At 38.3% G+C, this 25,359-nt stretch overlaps 1 protein-coding gene across 1 annotated transcript in view; it reads right to left on the reverse strand.

The window, feature by feature from the left end:
• Window positions 1-2,187: 2,187 nt before the first annotated feature.
• LOC134533632 (large ribosomal subunit protein uL1m) overlaps window positions 2,188-25,359 on the reverse strand; it is a 206,308-nt gene continuing 183,136 nt past the window's right edge. Inside the window, exon 7 of the mRNA XM_063371130.1 lies at window positions 2,188-2,497. Coding sequence (XP_063227200.1) covers window positions 2,312-2,497 — 186 coding nt within the window. The 3' untranslated portion in view covers window positions 2,188-2,311. The remainder of the gene's footprint in view (window positions 2,498-25,359) is intronic.

Raw genomic sequence — 25,359 nt, forward strand, 5'->3', positions numbered from 1 at the left:
CCTCGCCGCACACGGGCCACGTGACGCCCTAAGAGCCCACTGCGATTAGGTAGGAGCGTGCTGAGAGCGGGCTAGGTACAGGTACAGGTGTCAACGCTGGAGTCAGGAGGGCCAATACCTCGCCGCACACGGGCCACGTGACGCCCTAAGAGCCCACTGCGATTAGGTAGGCGCGTGCTGAGAGCGGGCTAGGTACAGGTACAGGTGTGAACGCTGGAGTCAGGAGGGCCAATACCTCGCCGCACACGGGCCACGTGACGCCCTGAGTAAGAGTTTCCAGTCTGGTCCACGTGGCGCCCACTAATTCCACAATCAGTATAAAACGCAACACCAGTAGGCCCTCAGTACCTAACTTCATGGTGCAAGGCAACTCTGGAAATTCTGAAGAGAATTCACGAAGTGACAATGAAATGCCTGCTGGTTAGGGCCAGGCTGAGTTGTCATTTTTTTTCTTTCTATTTTTCAGACAATAATTAAATTAGAACTTTCACCCGAGGCGTCGGAAACCAGCCCAGGGTGAGCATGACGACCCCCCCCCCCCCCCCGGAAAATTCCGTGAGATGATGTACATTGTTAAGTAAACTTAAATAAGGGACTTATTTTTTTTATATCGAGTGACATGAAGCTACAAAGGTTAACTGGAACAGTGACTGGTATATAATGTAAAATTGTTTTATCAGAAAATAATCAGACAAGTTTAAAACTCTTTTTGAAACTATAAAATTAAAAACCATCAATAACATAGATTTAAATTCCCTCCTCGGTTCATTATCAACTAGAAGAAAGATTTTAGATGCCATTTTTGTTTTCAATTTTTATTATGGTAATCTTGTATGTCCTCATATATTTGATGTTGCTGGCATTAAAATTCCTTCATTTAATAGCCGTAATTCTCCTTTTTTTATGCACATTCTTAAATACAAATGATATTATATATAGACTTGTTAACAATTTCAATATGCATGTCAATCACTTACAACCTACCAGAGAGAAAAACTTGTTAAAAAAATTATTTTTTCGGCATCCAAAGATTAATTATCTTTATGTTACATGTAGTATTAAAATTTTATATAATTGTAATTTTTAATTAATCTAAATTTTTTATCTATATATGTTAATTTAACTCTCATGAAACTTTTTGTTAGTTTAAGTAATTATTAGAATTTAAGCATTCATATGGATATTTGTTGTGTTATCTTGTCATTGTTTTGTCCAACTATTTGTTTGTTTTTATAATTGTTTTGTTCTAGTTTTTGTTCTGTTACTGTATTTGTTTTGTACTTATCCTAAATGTTGTGCCCACCGTTAAAGCCTTGTGCTGTTGGTGTGGCATGTTACAAATCAAATAAATAAATAAATAAATAAAAACTTACGAAATTTGATCAGAGAACTTAATTGTAATACTTTTTTTATTAAAAAATAAACTATTTTTCAAAATAAAAACTTTATAAAATACCTAACTTTCGTTAAAATACCTAACTTAAAAAGCAAAATTCACGAGTACCCTATTCACTTTTCATAGTAGTACTGTATTCTTTCAACTTGCATTATTTCTTAGCAACATGTGCCAACCGTACATATCAAAATTTAACATATTTTTTTTCTTCAATAATGTTCTTTAATTTTAATACGTCATACCATCACGGTAAATATACATCTCGGTTGTTACGGTGTTGTATTGTGGTAGCTATCATGCTTCTGTAGTAATTATGGTACCTACAAAGAATCTTTAGTTCTTTTTATGGTAATTATCTTAAGATAACTACTGGGTTTGGACTGTAGTTATGGTACATCATCCATATTTCTTCGTAAGTTGTGGTTCATTTTTCTTTTCTTCATATTTACGTGCGCCATTACTATTTGAGACAGGAACTTTCGGAATAATTTTAAACGGGACTTTAAATCACACATTTAATGGCGTAGATGACGAGACCCCGGACAATTTAAACGCTTTATACGGCAAAACCTACCATGCGGGACAGCCGTAAGCGAGTTTTACTGTATTTTCTTCCGTAAATAGTAAAACACCGTCACAATACTTTCCGGCCAAATAACCTGCTGCTGTTGAAGCTCAAAATTTTGGAGCCTAACAATTTTTTCCAGCCGAGCTCATGCTTGAAGTAAGTACTCGGCTCAAGCTCGATTTTCGAGTACTCGCAGACCTCTAGAAATAAGTATTAAAAAACATTTTAGGATAATATTTATTGAATACAACACTAATAGACAATGTGTAAGAAGAAATTGACCTCAAAATAAAATGATAAATTCTTGTCCCTACCTATGTTTTTATTCTTCATGAATGTCAATAATGTTAGGTTTCGTCCTGACTGGGTACACTGATATGACGCGAGGGGACGTAGGGCGCCAGGTCGACCTTGAGGCACTCGACGGAGGGCGGGCTGGTGGCGCTGCAGCGCGTCACGAAGGGAGCGGCGGCCAGCACGTCCCGCACCACGGCCCTGAAGTTGCCCTCCAGCTGCTCGGACGACATGTCCAGCTGCCAACACACACACTCCATGTTAGAGGTGGGTTGTTACAGCAATTTTCCCTATCTGTTCCAACCTGATACTGATACAGTAATGTACCTAGTTACAAGTCTCTGATACTTTTGTATCAGAGCAGTAGCGGTCCCAGGAAGCGACAAGGTATCAGCATTCTCGTTACAGGGTACCGTAAAATGGGGCTACTTTGACATATTGTGGAAGTTTTTTGGTGGTTACCTTTTTTTAACATCCTAAATTAATTATATATTTGCTCCATCATAACAATGTGTCCATTGGCTATCAAATTCATATCAATAACACGCCCCACTAGCTGCCCAAAATTTTATATATTTTTTTTAAAAAGTGTCAAAGTTACTCCGAGTGTGGGGTTACTTTGACAAGGCATTTAAATGCAACTGATGTCAAATATCTAAAGCGTAATGGTTACTTTGACATTATTTTGATAAACAAATATTAATATTTTATTCATTATACACAAAATTAAATTAAAAACGAGTTTTGCTAAGCAATATATCATTTTTATTAAAGGCATATTTAACACAATAATATCAAACACTAAGGGTACAATTATAGGCACATAACCAGTCTTGAAATCAATATTATGATGATTTCGAATGTTCCTGGACTCTTTTGACGCGTTTGTGCCCTCGGCGTACTAGGACATTTATCGCCCCCGGGTCATCTGTAATATTTGTCTCATCAAAATAATAAATTAGAGCAGGACGTGTATCCTGTATCCTGGTCTCAGATTCTCAAAAAAACTATTTTATCTCGTTAGGACCCACTGATGCCCTTAAAGTTTTGATGTTTGTGGCCAGTCTTTGCGTGAGGTAGTTTCGAGCTGCAAATTCGTTCACAAAGTCGGCGAGTCAGGTGATCGCAAAGCAAACCCACGCGCCCCCCTCACCCCACTCCCCCCATACTATGCACTAACCCACTCCCCGCACTCACAGCAATCCCCTTCTGCCTCACAAGGTCACGCGAGTTCGCTCCGCACACGTTTACACCATATTTTGGCACTCTGTTAAAGTAGCCCCAAAAACTGTCAAAGTTACCCTTAAAGTCAAAGTAACCCCGTTTTACGGTACACATCCTCCGTGCCGTCATCACCAGCGTAAAAAGGTATCGGTGTCTCTGATACATTATTTATCACGCCCGGTAATTCTCTACCTCTGTTACTCTCATGCCCGCCTGATACAGCCAGTATCAATCAGTTCAACATTCACTGCAGTTCGTCCTGGCCGTGTATTAATTACCACCATGTACATTGTTGCGGGCTGTCATGCTTTGCAGTTAGTATCTTTATAGTGAAATAAGGAATGGATAAGTGCAGGAAAAAGACTTCATTTGTGAGGAATTTTTTTACGGAAAATAATGAGTTTGCTAATTGTAATTTGTGTAAACAAAAACTGAGTTATAAATCATCATCGACTAATCTGAAGAAACATTTGAAACATAAACATTGATATAGTATGCTCACTAATGTACGTATCTGTTTTTTTTTAATTTTTAATTTTTGATAAAATCGTAATCTTTTAATGTATGAAAACACTAGTTACTAATTGTTTTCGGGAAAAAAAAGTCCTAATGTTGGTTACATCTGTTATTAGTGTCAACTGAGAATTTATTTGCATTTTCATAGCTGTTAGGTGCACAAATATAAATATTATATCTTGTATAATGTACTTTTTAATATTAAAATTTCATTAGTTTTATTATTGAACGAGACTGTGCACGCACTGCGCACTGAGTGTACTTTGATGTGGGACAATAACCAAACGACTCGTAACAATTTCGCTTTGCGCCTCTCCTTCAACGCCTTCCCCTGCGCTTCCTCCCCTACATTATTTCCCTTCTTTATCCCTTATTCGTCGTTCCTGCTCCCTCCCCTTTCACAAGCTCCGCCCAAGTGACCGTCATCTGCGATCGGGTTCTGCACACATTGGCCGTGGTGTTGTTCCAGGCGAATTCTGAACTGATACTAAAGTACTTGATACTTTTCAAGTGTACTCGTTTGCCATTCCTGATACAGGCGCGTATCAGTGCCAAAGTATAAGGTTGATACTTTTCGACCCACCTCTACTCCATGAACTGTAAACACATCCAGATCACCTACTGTCAAAAGGTATCAGTAAATTACATAGAATTTGCAACAAGCCAAATTAAACTGGCTGTTACATGCATAAACACGTGGAAGAAATTTTGATTGAAAGATGAAAAATGATTTAAGTTCCAGAAAAAAATGGTAATGTCAATGTTTGATCAGTGATCACTGAAATAAAGTCTCTCGGACAACAAAAATGATTTAAACTACTTTTTATTTATCCTTCACGAAAATCTACCATTCACAACGGCTACCATTTTCCGGCTGTGTTCTAGAATATTCACCACGTATCTAAAAAAAAAAAAAAGGGGTTCGCTGCTTCAAGAACACAATTTACTTTGAAATGGTATACTGAAATGCCCAACAAAACTAAGATTTATTACTGAAATTTAAATCCTATGGTTACACAAAAACTCACAGTACAAGCCAAGGACTCTGTCCTTGAAATTATGACTAAAAATAAATTTCAAAATCTTGTTGCGAGCTTAACACCGACTAGTCAACACTATCAAAATAAAATGTCCAAAATTGTTTGTAAATCGATGCCACTGGGTCCACAGCCATGAAATTGACTCTCCACCTACATTTTAATTTATTTTCCAAGCCATTGCGATCCATCGGTACCACTCCCCACACAATGAATGACTACTATGGCCTCCCTTAAAATAAATGCTATTTTACACAGATTATAAGTATGTATTGCAAAAAAAAAAAAAAAAAATTGGGAAAATTCTAAAGAAAGTCATGCAACAAATTCTCACCTTTCAAATTCAAGTTTATTGCAATACACCATTAGTCAAAAATATATATTTTTTTTCCTCCAGTCACATATACGACTTTTCGACAATGTACTTTCTTTCCATAGCACGATTTCCCACTTCCTGAGCCTTTTTAAACTTTTAGTTTAGTCAGGTAATTATTGTAACATCTTTCTCACAGAAACACACTCAAACCACGTTCAAGTCGTTCATCGAACCTTAAAGCAAATATTGTAGTGACAAAATAGGAAACTGATGCTTTTTAACATGGTGAATGCTGGAGACACTTGAATGCAGAGATCCTAGCGGTTTGGCTTGCAGAACGCTCGCAAAATTCAAAGTGCCTTGTATTACAATGGGTGATCTTGGAACACATTTTTCTCTCGTGTTTGAAATATTGTTAACATAGAGTAATGAAATTACACTCCATATATTTGTATAAAATCAAACTATTCATAATTTAAATACACTTTCACAATCTACAAAAAACATAATGACTTAAATATGTACATGAAAATAAAAATACAGATCATATAACTTTTAACAATGAAATGTACTTAACTTTATACCTAGATTTTTTGTAAGTTATTTATTTTGTACATAATTCTGTGCCACAAGATAAAATAGTTTATTTTTTTAGAATAGGTTATCTTCTAAAAAAAATATGAAAAATAAAAAAAATGTAATTTTTAAGTACTACTGTCCCGAAAAACACTGTTAGTGTTTAAAATGTTACTACCTTAAGCAATCCAAACATTTACAAAAATTTACAGTATTTTAAATGTAACTAACGTAACCATATCAAATGTTAAAAACAGTAAACAAATGGTAATCTAATTGAAATATTGCAATGCTGTTTAGCAGTCATCAAATAGAAAAGGAAACATTTTATTTAATTTTTTTAGAATAGAACCTACTATAAAAAATTACCATATCATACTTACAAAAATGCTTTTAAAAATAGTTATATTGTAGCAAGGTTCAAACCAAGCTAACTGCTACCATTTTTGTAGCAGCAAACTACGGTCTGATTAACATTTTTGTTTTGCTGGGTGGATCTTTAGGTTTCACAATGTTATTAGTAATGAACAAAAACAAGGTGTGATTCCGTCTGTATATAATTACGTCAAATTTATTAAAGAAAAATTTATAACAGATATTAAAAAATATATAAACATACAATATTAATTAAATTCGTAAACAGCTCTCAGGTATATTAAAAAAAAAATTGTTGGCCGGCCGTACATAAAATTATCAAAGTTTCATTTACTAAAAATACATAAACCAATAAAAAAATACAAATATATTTAAACTATCCCAGTATAGGTATGTACTTAAAGTCCAGAAATTATGTTTGTATGATAAACTTTGTTTGAAGGTGTAATTTAGGAAAGTTCAAAAAAAAAAAGGTTGAACAATACGGTAGCGCTGGAGGTCAGGGCTTCGTTTCCCGGAGCTCACGCGGGTACATGATGCCAGGGCGCTTGTGTCCTGTTGAGAAAGGGAGATGAAAATGCCAATTCGGCGTCCGGCTGTCGTACCCTGTCAGACAGGGGAGTTGGCTTCTGTTTACAGATGCGTCGCCAGCCAGGAACTGGATCCCGCGAATACGCAGCTGGGCGCTGTCGTTTTCATAATTTAAAAAAAAAAATTTAAAAGAAAAATAACTATTACACTTGTACTACGCAGACGGACTAAACTACTTGAAAAAGATTATAGGGATAGCATCCCTTACATAAGCGACTACATAGTCGGTTGCGGCCGGATTGAAGTCTTGCAGTGTCTCGTCGATCCGCCGATTTTCGCAAACGGTCCGTCTGCAGTCGCGTCGCGAAGTGTCTCTCGAAGAACCGCGTCTCGTAATTAAAAGTAACTGTTCTATCAAAAGTGGGGTGGTGGGGGGGGGGGGGGGGGGTGGGGACAAGGAGTCCGGACCGAAAGGTCCCAAAGTTCCCCGAGTGGGCATCATAAAAAAACTTTGACTGATGTCTCGAAGTTGGTAGCACTGGCCAACTTTAGCGCTACCTGTTGAGAGGTGTCTGAAATAAAAAAGGAATCGACTCGACCAAGGCGTCTGCTTAAACCAAGGGTTAAAGGGCAGTCAGGTGCTACACTCTGGCGGCCAAGATAATAAGTTACTATTTCTGCCGCGAGATATCGTGGGGTGGTCCATCTTGGCACACACATTTTTTATGCGAGGCGTCCTTGGAGACGGTAGCTGTCTGCTAGGGTTTCTGACCTGTCATTGGCCTTAGGCGAATTCTTAGAACTGAGAGGGAAGAGGGGAGCTGCTGTAGGCGGTTTTAGTCATGAAGTGAAGTAACGTTACAGGACTGGGACGTGCCTGGAAGTGAGGGAAATTTTAAGCTGGCTGCCAGCAAAGTATTAGATCTGCAAAATATCAGATACATCTCTGGGAAAGGTGCTTCAGACTACTGGCACAAAGTTGCAGCAGTTGCCGCCTCCCGGGCTAGCAGAGCGCTCCCTTCCCCTCCATCCTTTCCCCCTCTCCACCTTGCCCCAGCCTTCCCCTCCGCACTTCCCCTCCTTTCCCGAGGCTTCCCATCTTCCCTTCTCCTCGTTTCTCGAACCTTCCCCTCCGCCGCCTTTCTCTATTTTTCTCGAAAGACAGTTCGCCTGTATATAAGGCCGCGAGTTTGCTTAGGCCGGCACTGTCTTCAGTCACTCTCGCTCGTAGGCAGTCCGCTGGGAGGAGGCCGCGCTACTCATGCTCATGGTTGATTAGTTATGTTAGAAGCTTCGCTTTAAATCCACTATGGATCTCTGCCTTGTAATTTCCGCGTGCATTAATGCTCAAGTTTAACTTCTTTCTTACGAGCCTTCTGCTCTTGATTGAGTGGTTTAGATGGGTCTTGTACCTAATTTTGTTGGATGTTCCATTTATCACCGACCTTAATTTACACGACTGTTTGCTTGATTATTTGTTTTGCGCATTGGGCTTCCTCCCTGTCGTAATATTTTTTGTTTTAATGTCTTTTAGCTGGGGTTCGCGATTCCCATTTAAATTTGCCGTGAAAACTTATGTTGCGTGTAAACTTAATGCATAATTTAAAGCCTTAATATTTATACCTAATTGTTTGATAACGAATTTGCTCTGCGTGAGACTTTTATATGACTTTTGTCTGCTTGCTAAGGTCTTTTAAATGTACATTAATTAAGAGAACTTTCCTTATGCGCAGTACTTATATACGTGTTACGTCAGGCGCATTTTCATTGCGCAAATTGTTCATGATGCTCTCTTTTCAAGCATCTGTTTTATACTCATGTTTGTAAAAACCATAACGATTAATGGGTGTTGTCTGCACATTTGTTATATCTATTTGTACCTTAATATATTATCATTTTTGTTTAATGAATAAAATATATTTTTTTCTACTTTCAAAAAAAAAAAATAAAAAAAATATATATTTTATTTATTAAACAAAAATGATAATATATTAAGGTACAAATAGATATAACAAATGTGCAGACAACACCCATTAATCGTTATGGTTTTTACAAACATGAGTATAAAACAGATGCTTGAAAAGAGAGCATCATGAACAAATTGCGCAATGAAAATGCGCCTGACATAACACGTATATAAGTACTGCGCATAAGGAAAGTTCTCTTAATTAATGTACATTTAAAAGACCTTAGCAAGCAGACAAAAGTCATATAAAAGTCTCACGCAGAGCAAATTCGTTATCAAACAATTAGGTATAAATATTAAGGCTTTAAATTATGCATTAAGTTTACACGCAACATAAGTTTTCACGGCAAATTTAAATGGGAATCGCGAACCCCAGCTAAAAGACATTAAAACAAAAAATATTACGACAGGGAGGAAGCCCAATGCGCAAAACAAATAATCAAGCAAACAGTCGTGTAAATTAAGGTCGGTGATAAATGGAACATCCAACAAAATTAGGTACAAGACCCATCTAAACCACTCAATCAAGAGCAGAAGGCTCGTAAGAAAGAAGTTAAACTTGAGCATTAATGCACGCGGAAATTACAAGGCAGAGATCCATAGTGGATTTAAAGCGAAGCTTCTAACATAACTAATCAACCATGAGCATGAGTAGCGCGGCCTCCTCCCAGCGGACTGCCTACGAGCGAGAGTGACTGAAGACAGTGCCGGCCTAAGCAAACTCGCGGCCTTATATACAGGCGAACTGTCTTTCGAGAACAATAGAGAAAGGCGGCGGAGGGGAAGGTTCGAGAAACGAGGAGAAGGGAAGACGGGAAGCCTCGGGAAAGGAGGGGAAGTGCGGAGGGGAAGGCTGGGGCAAGGTGGAGAGGGGGAAAGGATGGAGGGGAAGGGAGCGCTCTGCTAGCCCGGGAGGCGGCAACTGCTGCAAAGTTTAACTTAGGGGAGTACACCAGCCTAACAAAGTGTAAATCGTCCTTCAGTAACCAAATTATAGAGCAAATAAAATTTCCAAAAATAATTTAAAATTATAGTAAAATTAAAAAAAACGTGTCGTAATACCAAATTACCGGCACATACTCCCCTACTGAAAGGTGGAGCCAGGGTAAGCAACCAACACTGAACATGAAATGATTGAAATCTGGCATACTTACCCTGTACCAAAATCGACTTAGTTAAACTACTTACAATACATGATGAACTTACTAGGTAACATGACCATACAAAACCACTTTAAAAACTAAGTGACATGATTATTCATTGTTTACACATAACTTTATGAACTAGGTATCATCATTCTCTTACGAACTAAGTTACATATTTATCTTATGTACTAATTTGCATCTCTCTTATATGTTAATTGGATTTTACATGCTAAGTGTACCTTATGGACTAGTGTTCTTTTTGTATTAAGTGTTCTTATGTACTAAGTGCTCTTATGTACTAAGTGGTGCCACTTAAATTAATATTTTATCCTAAAACATTCTTAATACTAAACATCTGAAATGTAAACACTCTTACAAACTAGTACCATGGATTTTTATTACTTATAATTAGAACCTAGGATTTTTATATCTGTCAACACTGTGAGTTCCAGATGGCATGCCGAAGCTTTGTTTAAGACTCCTCGAAAAGGAGTAGAGGGCTGCACCTAATTTAAGTTGGGGTGCACCTTCTTTAGATGCGAAATGTGCGCGCGCGTTATGTACGCACCAGAACTTGGGTCGTTTAGTGCGACCGTTACTGGGGTTAAAAAGCGCTGGATTTGCCACGGGCCATTCCAGCGATAAGCAAGTTTGGCTGATCGCTTGTCGATCGCCTTACTTTGTGGGTGTGATCTGCACAACACCATATCACCTACCCTATATGGATTAGGCGAACGTTTCTTGTTATATCTCTGCCTGCTTGCCGCATGGGCTAAGTTCAGGTTATGCTGAGCTCTTCTCCAGACCTCTTTTATGTTGCGAGGGTTATCTGGGAGAAGCTCTTGTAGTGACCAGAGATTAGAAAGTGGATTATTGGGTTTATACGTGAACATGATTTCAAATGGTGTGGTTTTGTGTCCCTCATGTCGGGCATAGTTGAAAGCCATTTGTAACCAGACCAAATTAGTGTCCCATTTATCCTGCGAGTTCGCATGATATGCTATTAAAGCGGATCGGAGGTTCCTATTAAAACGCTCCGCATGTGAAGGCTGTGGATAATAGGGAGAAGTGGTTACATGCTGTATGCCATGGGAAAAGCACATATTATTGAAAAGTCTCGATGTAAATAGTGATGCGTTATCTGACACAATTATTGAAGGTAAGCCTGATATTTTAAAAATATTATTTTGCAATGCTAGTATTGTGGTTTCTGCGGTGGCTCACCTGAGGGGAATGAGCCATACAAATGTAGGAAATGCATCAATAGCTACGAGAAGCATGGTGTGTCCAGTTTTAGAACGGGGGAAGGGGCCAACAAAATCTATAAATAATTTTTGCATAGGCCTTTCAGCCACATCTGATGTTAAAAATCCAAATTGTGTTTTCTGTGCTGGTTTACTCAGGGCGCATAATTTACATAATTTTACCTTCTCAGCAATGTCTTTATGCATTCCATCCCAAATAAAATGGCGGCGTATGCCGTCAATTGTTTTGTATGTGCCCAGGTGTGCTCCAATGGGTGAGCTGTGATAATATTTAAAAACCATGTCTCTTAAATTCTGAGGAAGGGCTATTCTGTAAGTTTTGCATTGTGCTGTTCGTCGATACAGGAGACCTTTTGAAATTTTGCAATATTTTGGCGGTGTACCTGATTTTATTTGCTGAATAATATCTGAAATGTAAGGATCTGAATTTTGGTGACACTGTAAGTCTGAAAACGCTAAAGGAAAATCCGTGAGTAGAGCATTACATGAAACTGGGGGTTCCTCCTGAAGATTAGATTTGCAGGGATTCTGGAACATTCGAGAAAGAGCATCCGCTACAATATTCTGCGTACCTCTGATATGTTGAATAGTGAATTTAAGTGAGGAGATTTTTGCTATCCACCTGCCTAGTTTTCCTAGTTGCTTAGGGTGAGCCAAAAGCCAAGCAAGGGCCTGATTGTCGGTTTCTAATAAAAATTCCCTGTGTTCAAGGTATTGCCGAAACTTGTCGATTCTGAATACAACTGCTAGGCACTCGAGTTCATAAACTGAGGACGATTTATTCTCTTGATGAGTTAGGGTGCGAGAGGCGAAAGCTATTGGTTGCCTGTGGCCATCGAACTCTTGTGATAGAACTGCGCCAATGGCGACACTCGATGCATCTGTCTGTAGTATGAATGGTTTAGTGAAATCCGCCATTCGAAGAACAGGTGGGCTGGCTATAGCTTGTTTCAAATAACTAAAAGCTTTGTCTTGTTCGGGACCCCAATTGAATGATGTGTTTTTCTTCCGAAGAGCATTTAAAGGGGCTGCATGTTCTGCAAAATTTGGGATGAATTTGGCATAGAAATTAGCCATTCCAATAAATCTAGAAATTCCTTTTGGATCTTTTGGAGGTTGGAAATCTGCGATGGCTTGAGTGCGGCTTGGGTCAATTGTTACTCCTCTACTGGAAATTATGTGTCCTAGAAAAGAAATTTCAGAAACTGCGAATTAAACCTTCTTCGTGTTTACTGTCAGTCCTGCTTTACGCAGCTGTGTGAGAACTTCAGACAAATGAGCTAGGTGGTCTTCAAAAGATTCGGAATACACAACAACGTCATCCAGGTAGTTAAATACAAATTTAAATTTTAAATCGCCAAAAACTTGGTCTAGGAGCCGAGTCAGTACCTGTGCGCCTGTGGCTAGTCCAAATGGAACTACTTTATATTGATACAAATTCCAGGGCACGCAAAATCCGGTGATGTGTTTTGATTTTGGTGTTAAAGGTATTTGATGGTAAGCCGAATTAAGATCAAAAACGCTAAAATATTTGGCTTTGCTAAACCAATGGCAAGCTGAATTCAAATCAGGTAATGGTACCATTTCTATGTCTATCTGTTTGTTAATTTTTCGAAAATCCACAACTAAGCGGTGACCTTGACCTTTGGGGACCAAAAATGCTGGAGAGGAAAAACTGGAAGTCGATGGTTCAATTACATCCTTGTCCAATAGGTCTTGTATGTGTTCGCGCATGATTTCCATTTTGGGACCCAATAATTGATACGGGTGACATCTGACTGGGGATTTATTCAAAAGTTTTATATCATATTGCACTAAGTGAGTGCGACCTAGTTTCTTTGTCAAGACATCTGAGAAGTTATGACATAGATTTTCCACTGCTTTTCTTTGCGATGTGTCGAGGTGTGTCAAGGATAACTCACATTCAGCCTCAGCTTCGGTACGGGTTGCATTTACATCACTCTGATGTTGGATTTTAGATGAAACAAATGGGATAACAACAGATTTATTAAATTTGAACTTGAAATTTCTTGCTCGCAAATCAATTACTAAGCCTGTTTTAGAAATGAAATCCGATCCAAAAATTAGATCAGTAGCTAAATCCTGTGCAACTAAAAATGGAAACATCCAGGTAAATAAATCAATTTTAACTTTAATGATGGCTACTTGGTTAACCTTTAGTAGTTGCTCTGAGGCGGTGAAACATTGCATTTTTATTGGTTTAATTTCCTGAACCAATTTCTCCTTTTGTAAAACATGAAAAAGATTTGCTGAAATAAAACTTCGGATTGAGCCTGTATCAATCAGTCCTGAAATTTCGTGTTTGCCAATTAAAGTGCTCGCATAAGGTAATACTGTTGGTATACCTGCGAAGATATTATGACATGTCCTCTTGCCTGAATTTTTAGGATTTATGCAATTTTCACAATGTGTCCTAGGGTCGGTAGAATTTTTTACCTTATTTGTATTTGTGTACTTATTGCGTTTTTTCCTTCTGCGAGACTTGTTTGACTTTTGCGACCTATTTGAATTTTTTGTATATTTTTGTTGTTGTATCTCGTGATTACTCTTTTGGTGGTAATTAAATCTGTTATTGTATCTACTCGGTGCATGTGGAGTAGTGACTGTATTGCATGAATTATCTGGATATGATTTTTGTTTAGGTGGCACAGAAGGCTTGCTTTCTAGCCACCTCATTACTCGTTTTTTTGGTTGTTGTTGTTGTTGTTGTTGTTGTTGTGATTGTGGTAATAAGTTTTCTGTCTGTACTTTGTGCGGCATTGTTCAATCACATGCCCGGTTCTTTTACAAAATTTACAAAATGGCATCTGTTGCTGGTTATGATTATATCCACTCTGATGGCGACTGTAATCATTTTGTTTTGTTTTGTGAATTGTGTTCATGTTCTCTTTTCTCGGTTGAGGTTGTGATACTGACAGAATGGGGTGTCGATCAAGGGAACTCGGGTAACGATTCCTTTGGTAGTCGGCGAATTCTACATTAGTGGCATGTATACACAAACGGTCCAGCTCCGCAAATGTATGTGGTCTGCTCTGAAAAACTGCTTGCGATCTCTCTGCAGGGCTTATCCCATCTAGGATATTGGAAACGATTTCGCACTCTGAGGCGCCTAATCGAAGCACTCGAGCGGCCTCCTTAATGTCAGCAATGTATTTGCTTAGTGGTTCGTCTTTCTGTTGAAGTCTGTTGTACCAATCAAGTCGCAGGTTTGTGAGCATGCGCGCTGGAATAAAAAAATCTAGTATGTCAGCATGGTACTGATCAAAGGTTAGGTTGTTTTCTATTGCCAATGAGGTTCGTTCGCTGAGAGGTGGGTGGGTAAGGGGAAAAACTATCTCAAACAATTCTTTGTCTGGTAGGTTGCATATTTGGTGTAGTTTCAGTAACTGTCGCAAAAACTCAATCAGTTTTTTAGGATCCAATCCATTGGTTTCCGGGAGATTGGTGAGTAGCCTTTCTGCTGGGTGGGCGATTTTACTGTAGAAGTCGGTTGTTTGACCTTGGCCAGGTGGTGGTGGGGGGTGATTTGGTGCAGGATTAGGGTTGTGTGGAGGGAGGGGTGCTGCAGGTGCCAGAGGGAGGTACGAGGTTGAAGGGCTGACTTGGGGAATTTGTGGGTCTGGTTGGGGAATAGCTGTAATGGCGGTGGACAGTGCAAGAGAAGTCGCGGTGTTAGATGCACTTACCTGAGGTAGGGGTGAGATTTGCGTGCCAACGGCCGCAGAGGGAGTGTGGAGTTCCGGGGTGGTCTGGAAGGATGAAAATGCTGACTGGAACTGGAGGTATGGGTTAAACATTCCCGCCATGTTTGGTGGAAGGTACATTGGTTGGGTGGGGTGAGAGGGGTGCGCAATGACTTCGGGAATAGGTCGAATGTAGGTGACCTTGGTGACTGGCTGGGGTACCGGCCTAGCGATAGAAGCGGAGGGAAACCACATGTGAGTGGATGGGTAGCCAATAGTAGAGACTGCAGGAAACGGGATTGATGTAAAGGAAACAGGTGGCGGCGATGAAGGTGGAGGCGGGGGCGATACTGGTAATGGAGGTACCAGAGTGACCTTGGTCTGTAGTCCTGGTATTTCTGTAGGCGCCGTTTCAGGCTGTGTACTTGTAACAGTCCTCTGTTCCTGAGGGATGGGAATTACGTTAGTAATGCTCTCGAAGAGTGGGTCCTGTATGGTGATGAGTTTTGCACTCAACTTATGTGTGAGGTCAGGTATTTGTTGTTGGCATTTGTCAATTTCTTTGGTGTAGACACCATTCAATTTACCTCCTGATAAAATGGACAGGTTGTGGAATCTAGTGGCAACGTGGTTAAGTCGTGTGATGATTCTTAATATGTTTGTTTTGTTTGTTTCGTTGTGCACATCATTAGCATAAGAGCTTATGTCTTGGAATTTATCACAGACAATATTGAACTCCTCTAGTGAGTCCAAATGTACATTCCAGGCAATTGGCTGTACTTGTTTCTGGCAAACGGCTCTGAGTCGTTTCCTGAGCTCTTGGACATCTCCTTAGGTCGGTTGTCCCCGGAGCGTGAGCTCATAAATTATCTCGTCCTTAAGGAGGTACTCCGGAGTGATCATGTTTAACTTATTTTAAAAACTCTTAGAACCTATAACTGTTACTCTAGGTTGACATGCAATGCACAAAACACTCTTAACTTAAACTTAAATTAACACTTAAACTATTTGGTTGCGCCCTGACTCTGCATAATCAGTGGGTCGCGTACTTATAACATTTTGCATTCCCGCCGACAAAAGGGTAATGTCCTCTCAGGTGAAGGGCGGAGGGCAGAGAGGGGAGTAGAAGGCAGCGTGCTATCACGCACGCGTGGCAAGATTACAGCTGTCAACAGACGAGACGGCGCGGTATTCGGCCGTCGGGCGGGGAGAAAGGGGGGAGGGGTGTCTGTGACCTTGTGTGTGTCAAGTCTGATACCGTCGCGGTGCGGTCGGGACAGCTGGGAAACGCTGGCGACGTCTTGCGTGAAAGTTAGATTAATATTACTTATAAGGTAATAAAATTAAGGATAATTCGCGCTAAAAAAACTATAACAAGATTCCCGCTCAAATATTTATATTAAAAAAATCAAAGATCTAAAAATTTAATTTACTTTATGTTATTATTACTGGGATTGTTTAGAGACGAAATCACACTAACAACTAGAACCCCAACTCTGCTACCATTTTTGTAGCAAGGTTAAAACCAAGCTAACTGCTACCATTTTTGTAGCAGCAAACTACGGTCTGATTAACATTTTTGTTTTGCTGGGTGGATCTTTAGGTTTCACAATGTTATTAGTAATGAACAAAAACAAGGTGTCATTCCGCCTGTATATAATTACGTCAAATTTATTAAAGAAAAATTTATAACAGATATTAAAAAATATATAAACATACAATATTAATTAAATTCGTAAACAGCTCTCAGGTATATTAAAAAAAAATTGTTGGCCGGCCGTACATGGAATTATCCAAGTTTCATTTACTAAAAATACACAAATCAATAAAAAAAAATACAAATATATTTAAACTATCCCAGTATAGGTATGTACTTAAAGTCCAGAAATTATGTTTGTATGATTAACTTTGTTTGACGGCATAATTTAGGAAAGTTCAAAAAAAAAAAGATTGAACAATACGGTAGCGCTGGAGGTCAGGGCTTCGTTTCCCGGAGCTCACGCGGGTACATGATGCCAGGGCGCTTGTGTCCTGTTGAGAAAGGGAGATGAAAATGCCAATTCGGCGTCCGGCTCTCGGACCCTGTCAGACAGGGGAGTTGGCTTCTGTTTACAGATGCGTCGCCAGCCAGGAACTGGATCCCGCGAATACGCGGCTTTGCGTGGTCGTTTTCATCACTTCAAAAAAAAATTTAAAAGAAAAATAACTATTACACTTGTACTATGCAGACGGACTAAACTACTTGAAAAAGATTATAGGGATAGCATCCCTTACATAAGCGACTACATAGTCGGTTGCGGCCGGATTGAAGTCTTGCAGTGTCTCGTCGATCCGCCAATTTTCGCAAACGGTCTGTCTGCAGTCGCGACGCGAAGTGTCTCTCGAAGAACCGCGTCTCGTAATTAAAAGTAACTGTTCTATCAAAAGTGGGGTGGTGGGGGGGGGGGGGAAATGGGAGTCCGGACCGAAAGGTCCCGAAGTTCCCCGAGTGGGCATCATAAAAAAACTCTGACTGATGTCTCGAAGTTGGTAGCACTGGCCGACTTTAGCGCTACCTGTTGAGAGGTGTCTGAAATAAAAAAGGAATCGACTCGACTGCTTAAACCAAGGGTTAAAGGGGCAGTCAGGTGCTACACTCTGGTGGCCAAGATAATAAGTTACTGTTTCTACCGCGAGATGTCGTGGGGTGGTCCATCTTGGCACACACATTTTTTATGCGAGGCGTCCTTTGAGACGGTCGCTGTCTGCTGGGGTTTCCGACCTTTTATTGGCCTTAGGAGAATTCTTAGAACTGAGTGGGAAGAGGGGTGGAGTAAGGGGGGTGGGAGAAAACGCAACGACGCTGGGAACAAGCATCCATGTCGTGACTCCAGGGGAGTGAACCTAATACGTATTCGTGACAGTAAAAGCTATGATCAGCTCGCCTCTGAGAAATGGTAACAGCTCGTCCAGAGCTGCTGTAGGCGGTTTTAGTCATGAAGTGAAGTAACGTTACAGGACTGGGACGTGCCTGGAAGCGAGGGAAATTTTAAGCTGGCTGCCAGCAAAGTATTAGATCTGCAAAATATCAAATACATCTCTGGGAAAGGTGCTTCAGACTACTGGCACAAAGTTTAACTTAGGGGAGTACACCAGCCTAACAAAGTGTAAATCGCCCTTCAGTAACCAAATTATAGAGCAAATAAAATTTCCAAAAATAATTTAAAATTATAGTAAAATTAAAAAAAACGTGTCGTAATACCAAATTACCGGCACATACTCCCCTACTGAAAGGTGGAGCCAGGGTAAGCAACCAACACTGAACATGAAATGATTGAAATCTGGCATACTTACCCTGTACCAGAATCGACTTAGTTAAACTACTTACAATACCTGATGAACTTACTCGGTAACATGACCATACAAAACCACTTTAAAAACTAAGTGACATGATTATTCATTGTTTACACATAACTTTATGAACTAGGTATCATCATTCTCTTACGAACTAAGTTACATATTTATCTTATGTACTAATTTGCATCTCTCTTATATGTTAGTGGATTTTACATGCTAAGTGCACCTTATGGACTAGTGTTCCTTTTGTATAAATATAAAAAAGAATAAACAATTAAAATCACTAAATTTTGCATATATGTAACTTCTTTACTTCATGCTCAGTAATCTCATTTAGACTTGTTTCCGTAAAGGTCGTAGATACACTTATTTCACAATTAGATGTAGACAGTAATGTTCCCCTTATATTAAACATTAGTTATGTAAAGTTTCACCTAGAAGTATTAAAATTCCACTTTAAGGGGTGGGGAAGGGTAATGGGGGTGGTTTTAGGAATCTTATACAGACAGGGACATTGTTCTTATTTTGAAGGTTAAGTGCGCACAATTTCATCAAGCTCGGTATAAAACTTTAAATTTGTATAAAAAACTTACAAACAAACATAAGCCCTTCTTTTGTACGTTAATATATTTTACGAAAAACATGAATATTTATAAAAAATTTTGTATTCCCAATTTAGTGATTGAATAAGCTTACATTTACATATTTAAACTCTAGTTATTCCCAAGTTTTCGTTAACGGCAGCCAGGTAAATTTTTTTTGAGTTCAGCAATATTCTAAACATAATTTTTGCTAATTTCATCTTGCACCTTAAACCATTATTTACATTTATTTTGAATAGGAAAGTCTGTCTCATCACAGATATATAGGAGCTGCTTCTGTATCACATGGTGTTAGATAGATTGTGATTATCAATTTATACGCCGTTGAAACTATGACAATTACTTCTTTTAGAGACCCATCTCAATGGAGCGTGCATGTTTTGTGGTGTTGTAGTCCATGGTTGTTTACTTTTTTATTTTTTTCATACTTCTGGTGCATGTGACGAAAAGAATACAAATTAAAATTTGTTTTCAAGTTTGAAATGACAAATATGCAGTGTTTATAATTGTTTACATGGATTATTCTGTTACTTTTTAATGAGACAGCAGCGGAAAAAAAACTTTTAATGCTTGCTGCATGTTTAAAACATTGCTCATTGTTCATGTTTTTGATTTGAAGTCATATGAAACATAAAAAAACTGTATTTAATTTATATCACACAAATGACTTAATATCACCAGTGAACATTGGAGCTCATGAGGTATACTATGTCAAGTAATCATAAGCAAATGAATATTCATTATTTCAAAGTTTTAGTATTCGGAGTCAAATTGAATACTAAATAGTTTAAAATTCCTATTCATATCCGAAAATTTGATATTCACATAGGCCTAAAAATAACCAAACCAACGAACTGAGCTGTGTATTTAAATTTATTTTTATAATGTTGCGAAGTGCACCCCCCTCCCACATCTCTACATTGCATGTCTGCGGTGCCTGAACTACCTCAAAACCTGAGAGGTAAACAACCTGCAAAGCACTTAAAAAAAGAGAGAAACATGTGTGGCACAATCTGGTTAAATGCCACATGGATGGAACTTCCAGTCACTTCGGCCAGCGAATTTTAGAATGTTCTCGGCCAAGTGACCATCTCTGCCGGCGACTCGTCTTGAAGCAAAGTGTGAGCCGTCGATGAGCCACTTCACGTGCTGCACGACATCCAGGTGGAGAAGACACCCATCCGTCGCAAACCATCGTCGACGTCGCCACGCCGTCCACACCATCCAAGTCTTGGAAAATAGGTATCTACTGCCTCGTATAAAGTATTCTGGAAGATAAACTCTGGATGGTACATCCGAATATGTAAGCGGAAGACATACGTAAGTTACGCAACGATTAGGTAACGGTGATAGAATATTTCTGGTATGGAGAAGAGCGAGCAGTGTTTCGCACAAGTACGTCACATGTAGGATGTTGAAAAAGTGTTGTAAGAAAATGGAAAAGGAGAGGGCTGTGGCGAAGGTGTCGGAGTTGTCTGTGGACGAGTAACATATTTCAGGATAAGGACTTAAACACTGATGTTGATGTAAGACGTAACAAGAGAAGACGAAGTGTGGTGATTCTGGTTGTGTTTGTACAGAACAAATGTTACTGGGGCCTGAGGCACAGCTATCATCTCTGAGGACTACGGAGTGCCAGCTAGCTCCAGGGAAGGGAGTACAACTGTGCACCCAGTGAGAGTGCCGCACCAGTCTACAGCGAGTCGTCCCTGGGGGACGCAAGTTGCAGCGATCACCCGATTTCATTGCAGTTCGAGTCTGCAGCACCACACTCGTTCTGCAGAGCAGAGAGGGCCGCCCTTTTGGTTCCAAGGATTCTGCGTCTCAACTGGAGGCGATTTACGAAAATAAATAGCCCGCAAGTCTGTAGGATTGTGAAGTCATTGGACTCAATTTGTCCTCTATAATCAACATTATTTCTTATAATATATTTTTAGCAGCTTCTGCATCGGGTCTAGTTATGACATTGCTTGCTTACAATAAAGACTCATTGTGATATTAGCCACAATGTGTGTGTGTGTGTGTGTGTGTGTGTGTGCGCGCGTGCGTGCGTGTGCATGCATTACAGTTATGAGTTTTGTCATGTTGAGGCTACTGATAGTTATCAGATTCATATGATAACGTTTATATTCAGCTTTCATTCCATAAGTGGTGTGCACCCAGTAATATTTTTGAATACTTTTAAAGAGACATTTTATGGTGAATTATAATATTTAATTCAGATGGTTTGTTGGCTAACTCACTCATTCTTGTTTATATTTATTTGAGTCAGAGCAAGCTCAACATATTGGTAATAATACTGCTTCAAAAGCTTTTCAAAGTGATAAGTGCACTTCCAAAATTATAACGTATTTTAAAAATCTACTAATCTATAAAATGTATTCGAGAAATTGTTGCTATCACAGACATTTATTTGGCAAACTGATATGCTTGATATGTCTCCTGGTGTTTACATAACTGAATAAATATAAATATAACAGGTTAATGCCACCATATAGACCGACTTTGGCACTAATGTGCCCAAGGAATTTAACTTTAAAATTAACTTTTGAGCAGTTAAAACATTGTAATTGCACAAACTTCTCCAGTCGTAATAAATAACCACAACTGCAGAAAACTTGGGAAAAACCAACATTCTAAATGGCTAAATCACAAATGGCTTATCACAAATGCACTACCGCCACAGGATCAGGCACTGCCGCTAGAAGCGCTGTGTAACGTGTCACCAGTTTTTCTGAAGATTTTCCTATGTTGTCAGACTACAATATTTACTTGAAGCTGGAAATAAACTGTGCTATGTAATGTTGTTATGCGGCATTGACAAGTTTTAAATGTTATTGTGAAAAATTATGCATGTATTATTTGGGTAAATACGATTTGCTAATACTCTTTTAATTCCTGGAATATATTTTGAGTAGCCTAAAATTGTATTAATTACACCTTTCTATATCAGGTAGACATTTGATATGGCATGTTATTCATTGGTGACGTCACAAAAAAATGGTGACTAACATGCACCCAGCCGTCCTGCTCACGACCTCAAAGATAAAAGTTGGCCAACTCAACTGTTATGTCACAGGAGGCCTGAGCAGTGTCACGTCCAATCAATTTTCAGAATCAGGAGCAGCAAGTAATGTCACATCCGAGGACCATCGTATTGCAGCAAGGCCTGTAATCTCTTTAGGCCAATTCAAAAAATAGGTTCAGGGTGGCCACTCTACATGGAAATCTAAATTGCTAGTTCTTTCCAGGTTTTAAAGGCTCTGAATATAAAATTCCAGGTTTTGCCTTCCATTATTTAAAAAACAATTCCCTTTGAAACAATATTGGGCAATTTAATAAATTTATCAAGCAAATTTATGAATTGATGTCATGCTTTCAAAACAACAATAAGAATTTCTCTCTTGTTTTTAATCTCTTAGGAATGATTATTGTAACTATGAATACTCATACTAGATATTCCAAGAATACATTAGCAGTAAAACAATAATTTATTTTGTAAAAATTTAGTACATTGAAGAGCTAAAAATTTTTAAGTACATTTAGGGACATAGCTACTTTTACAAATTTACTCAATTTTCTGCAAAATGATTTTAAAATTTAGTTTTAAAGCATACAAAAATTTCTCACAGATTTACTATTTTTACAATTCACATCACAAAATTTTAAAATATTTCAATCATTCACTTCGAAGAAAAGGAATTTTCAGAAATATATGACTTATGCACATACAATATATCGTCGGTATACTGCCAAAAGTGACCAAGTCAAAAATGTTAGTTTTTGGGAAATGGCAATTAAAGATTATAAAGCCTACAAAAAATACGGCGTGACAATTTCATTGGTTTTAACTATAATTATTTATCCTATACAGTGTTCAAACTCAATGTACGTGTATAATTAAACATTAATGTTAGTTAATTGTAATTATTGTGAACAGTATTGTGACTTGGTCATGGCCACATTTGTAAACGAAAGTGACTTGGTCACTTTTTACCTATACACCTATTCACAGAAATGTTTCCGTTGAAGTCATAAATGGTAAATTACTTAAAGATGAACGAACCCCGCTAGTAAAATGTAACTTTACTACATAACATAAGAATAGTTATGATTGAAAACAATAAACCTTTACCTTTTTTTTTAAAGATAACCATGCAATTACTTGGCCTTGTCCATTCCTTTTAGGATATGTGTACTCAAGCGGAATACAAATAAAAGAACGCTTAACTAAATTAACAGAATAAATTGAACAAACATAGACGTGTTCTGTTACGTCTGCGATACTATTATTACATTTCATCACAAAATTACTTCACTTTCTTCAACATTCAGTTATCTATTTGTCCATTTATTCCTTTTTTCTGTAGAGTTTTCAAACCAAACCAGTAAAATAACTTGAAATCTTGTCGATTCTTTTAAGGATGAGAGTACTCAAGTGCAACACAAAATAAAAAACAACTAAACAAACAGAAATAAGTTGAACAAAGACGTGTACTGACACTTCTGCAAGCCAATTATGACATTCCATTACTAAAGTTGTTCACTTATTTTCATCATTACATTCAGTCAATGCTTGATTCTTCAGAGTCCAAATCTACAGGTTCTGGATCACAGTCTCTCTTCTTTTTGTCAACTGGCAATTATGCATACCACCCATGAAGTTCCTGAGGTATAACCCACATGTCTGAGAACAGTGAAATCTCAGTCACTGTGTAAGGTAATTGTTTTATCCACTGAAGTAGTGCAGTACCAATTTCACAACTTCCCCTTTGTCCATTTAGCTCAGACCATGCTAAGCAATATGCCTTGTGAGGCTGAGCTGCATCATAAACTGTAAGATTGTAAACATAAATTTTCCTGCTGTAGTACATTTCTGAGTCATTGGATGCAGGAATTTGCAAAACACTTTGCAGATCGAATGTCACACTTACAAACGTTTTGTCATTGTTTGCACGCTGTTTATGAGCTTGTTTAGCACTGTTTGCTTAATCTCTTCTCTTTGGGTGTGCTTCAAATTGTTTTCATTTCATATGTAAGTACTTTGTCTGATGAATTGTTGCACATTATGCAATGATCTTTCTTTGGCTTGTAGAATGAGAGATTGTAGTTTTGGCAAAATATAGGTCTGTATGTTATATGTGAAACAGTTTGTTCTTCTATTTAAGTTTCTTCTGTCTTTTGTATACACTGTTCAACATACATACAATTAGTACATTTTGCTTATGAAAAGTAGCGGATCAAGATACTCCCATTTTGTAAACTTTCGACAGTAGTGCTATTCCATTTTCGGGAAGCTTTCAATGTGCCATTTTACTGTTTCCATTACTTCTGGTTTTTTTATTTTGTGGTTCATGACCGCCATGCTTAAACATGCCAATTTCACTTACTCCTGATAATGCAGTTTCAAGTGGGTCATGGCTGATGCAAAGTGTTTTCAAAAAGGACTCCTTGCAGACACGACATTTCTCATTCTTCAGAACATGCCTCGCCCTCTTTCATTCTCTTTCTTCCTAGTTGTACCATTAAAAATGCTCTTTTCATTATGATTCAACATGTAATCATTTAAGTATCATGATTTGTAACGACCACTCAAGCCACAGCTAAAGACAACAACAAATGCCACATAAATATTAGTGTAGCAACTGTGAAAACATAACCCCTAATACAGCAACAATGACCAAGTCACTGGCCAATCTGTAAAACAGCATATTTTACAAGAAAAACTGACCAAGTACACTTGGTCATTTTTGATTTTCTTTGTATTCTTTATTATATAACACACAAAATGGACTAAGTAGACTTAGCCTTTTTTTGCTGTACACATTTCTCATTTTTTTAAGTTGGACAATTTGGTGACACGGATTGTTACAACTAACAGTTCCTATTCGACTTCGATACTTTTTCCTGTTGAAGATATGAACTTTTGCAGCAAGTTGGTCAATTTATCTCATTTTAGCTCATTTTTGACTTGGTCACTTTTGGCAGTATACCGACGATATATTGTTTAAGAAATGTTTTGCTAGTAAATTACCAGTTCACAAAACTACTAACACAACATTAGACATCTTTTATGTGCTCATATATATATAAATTCTACCTCTTTCTCAGCTTCACAGAGCAATTTAACTTTTTTTTGTCTTTTTTCCTCATTTCTCTAGCAGGGCACTTCTTATCTCTGGCTGCATTTTATTGCCACTGGTCAATTTTTTCCCCTTTCCCTTCATGGTATCCACATAAGAATGGGCAATTTGAACTACTTGCTGCAAGGGATTTATAATTTTAACTGCTTGGACTCCTGGATTTATCACTGTGCCATACCCTTGTCTTACAGCATTATATGCTAGTATAGTTTCTTGCATGTTCAAAATAATATTTTCGTTTTTTCTGCAGTAGAGCCTCCAGTATTTGACGTGACGAATCAATGTTATAACTTTCAGTCATGTGGTGGCAAAAATCTTCAGATGTAAAAGTAAAAAAAAAAAAGAGAAAGAGAAAACACACGCAA

The sequence above is a fragment of the Bacillus rossius genome, chromosome 7, assembly GCF_032445375.1.
Source record: "Bacillus rossius redtenbacheri isolate Brsri chromosome 7, Brsri_v3, whole genome shotgun sequence".
In the NCBI taxonomy this organism is placed as follows: Eukaryota; Metazoa; Arthropoda; class Insecta; order Phasmatodea; family Bacillidae; genus Bacillus; species Bacillus rossius.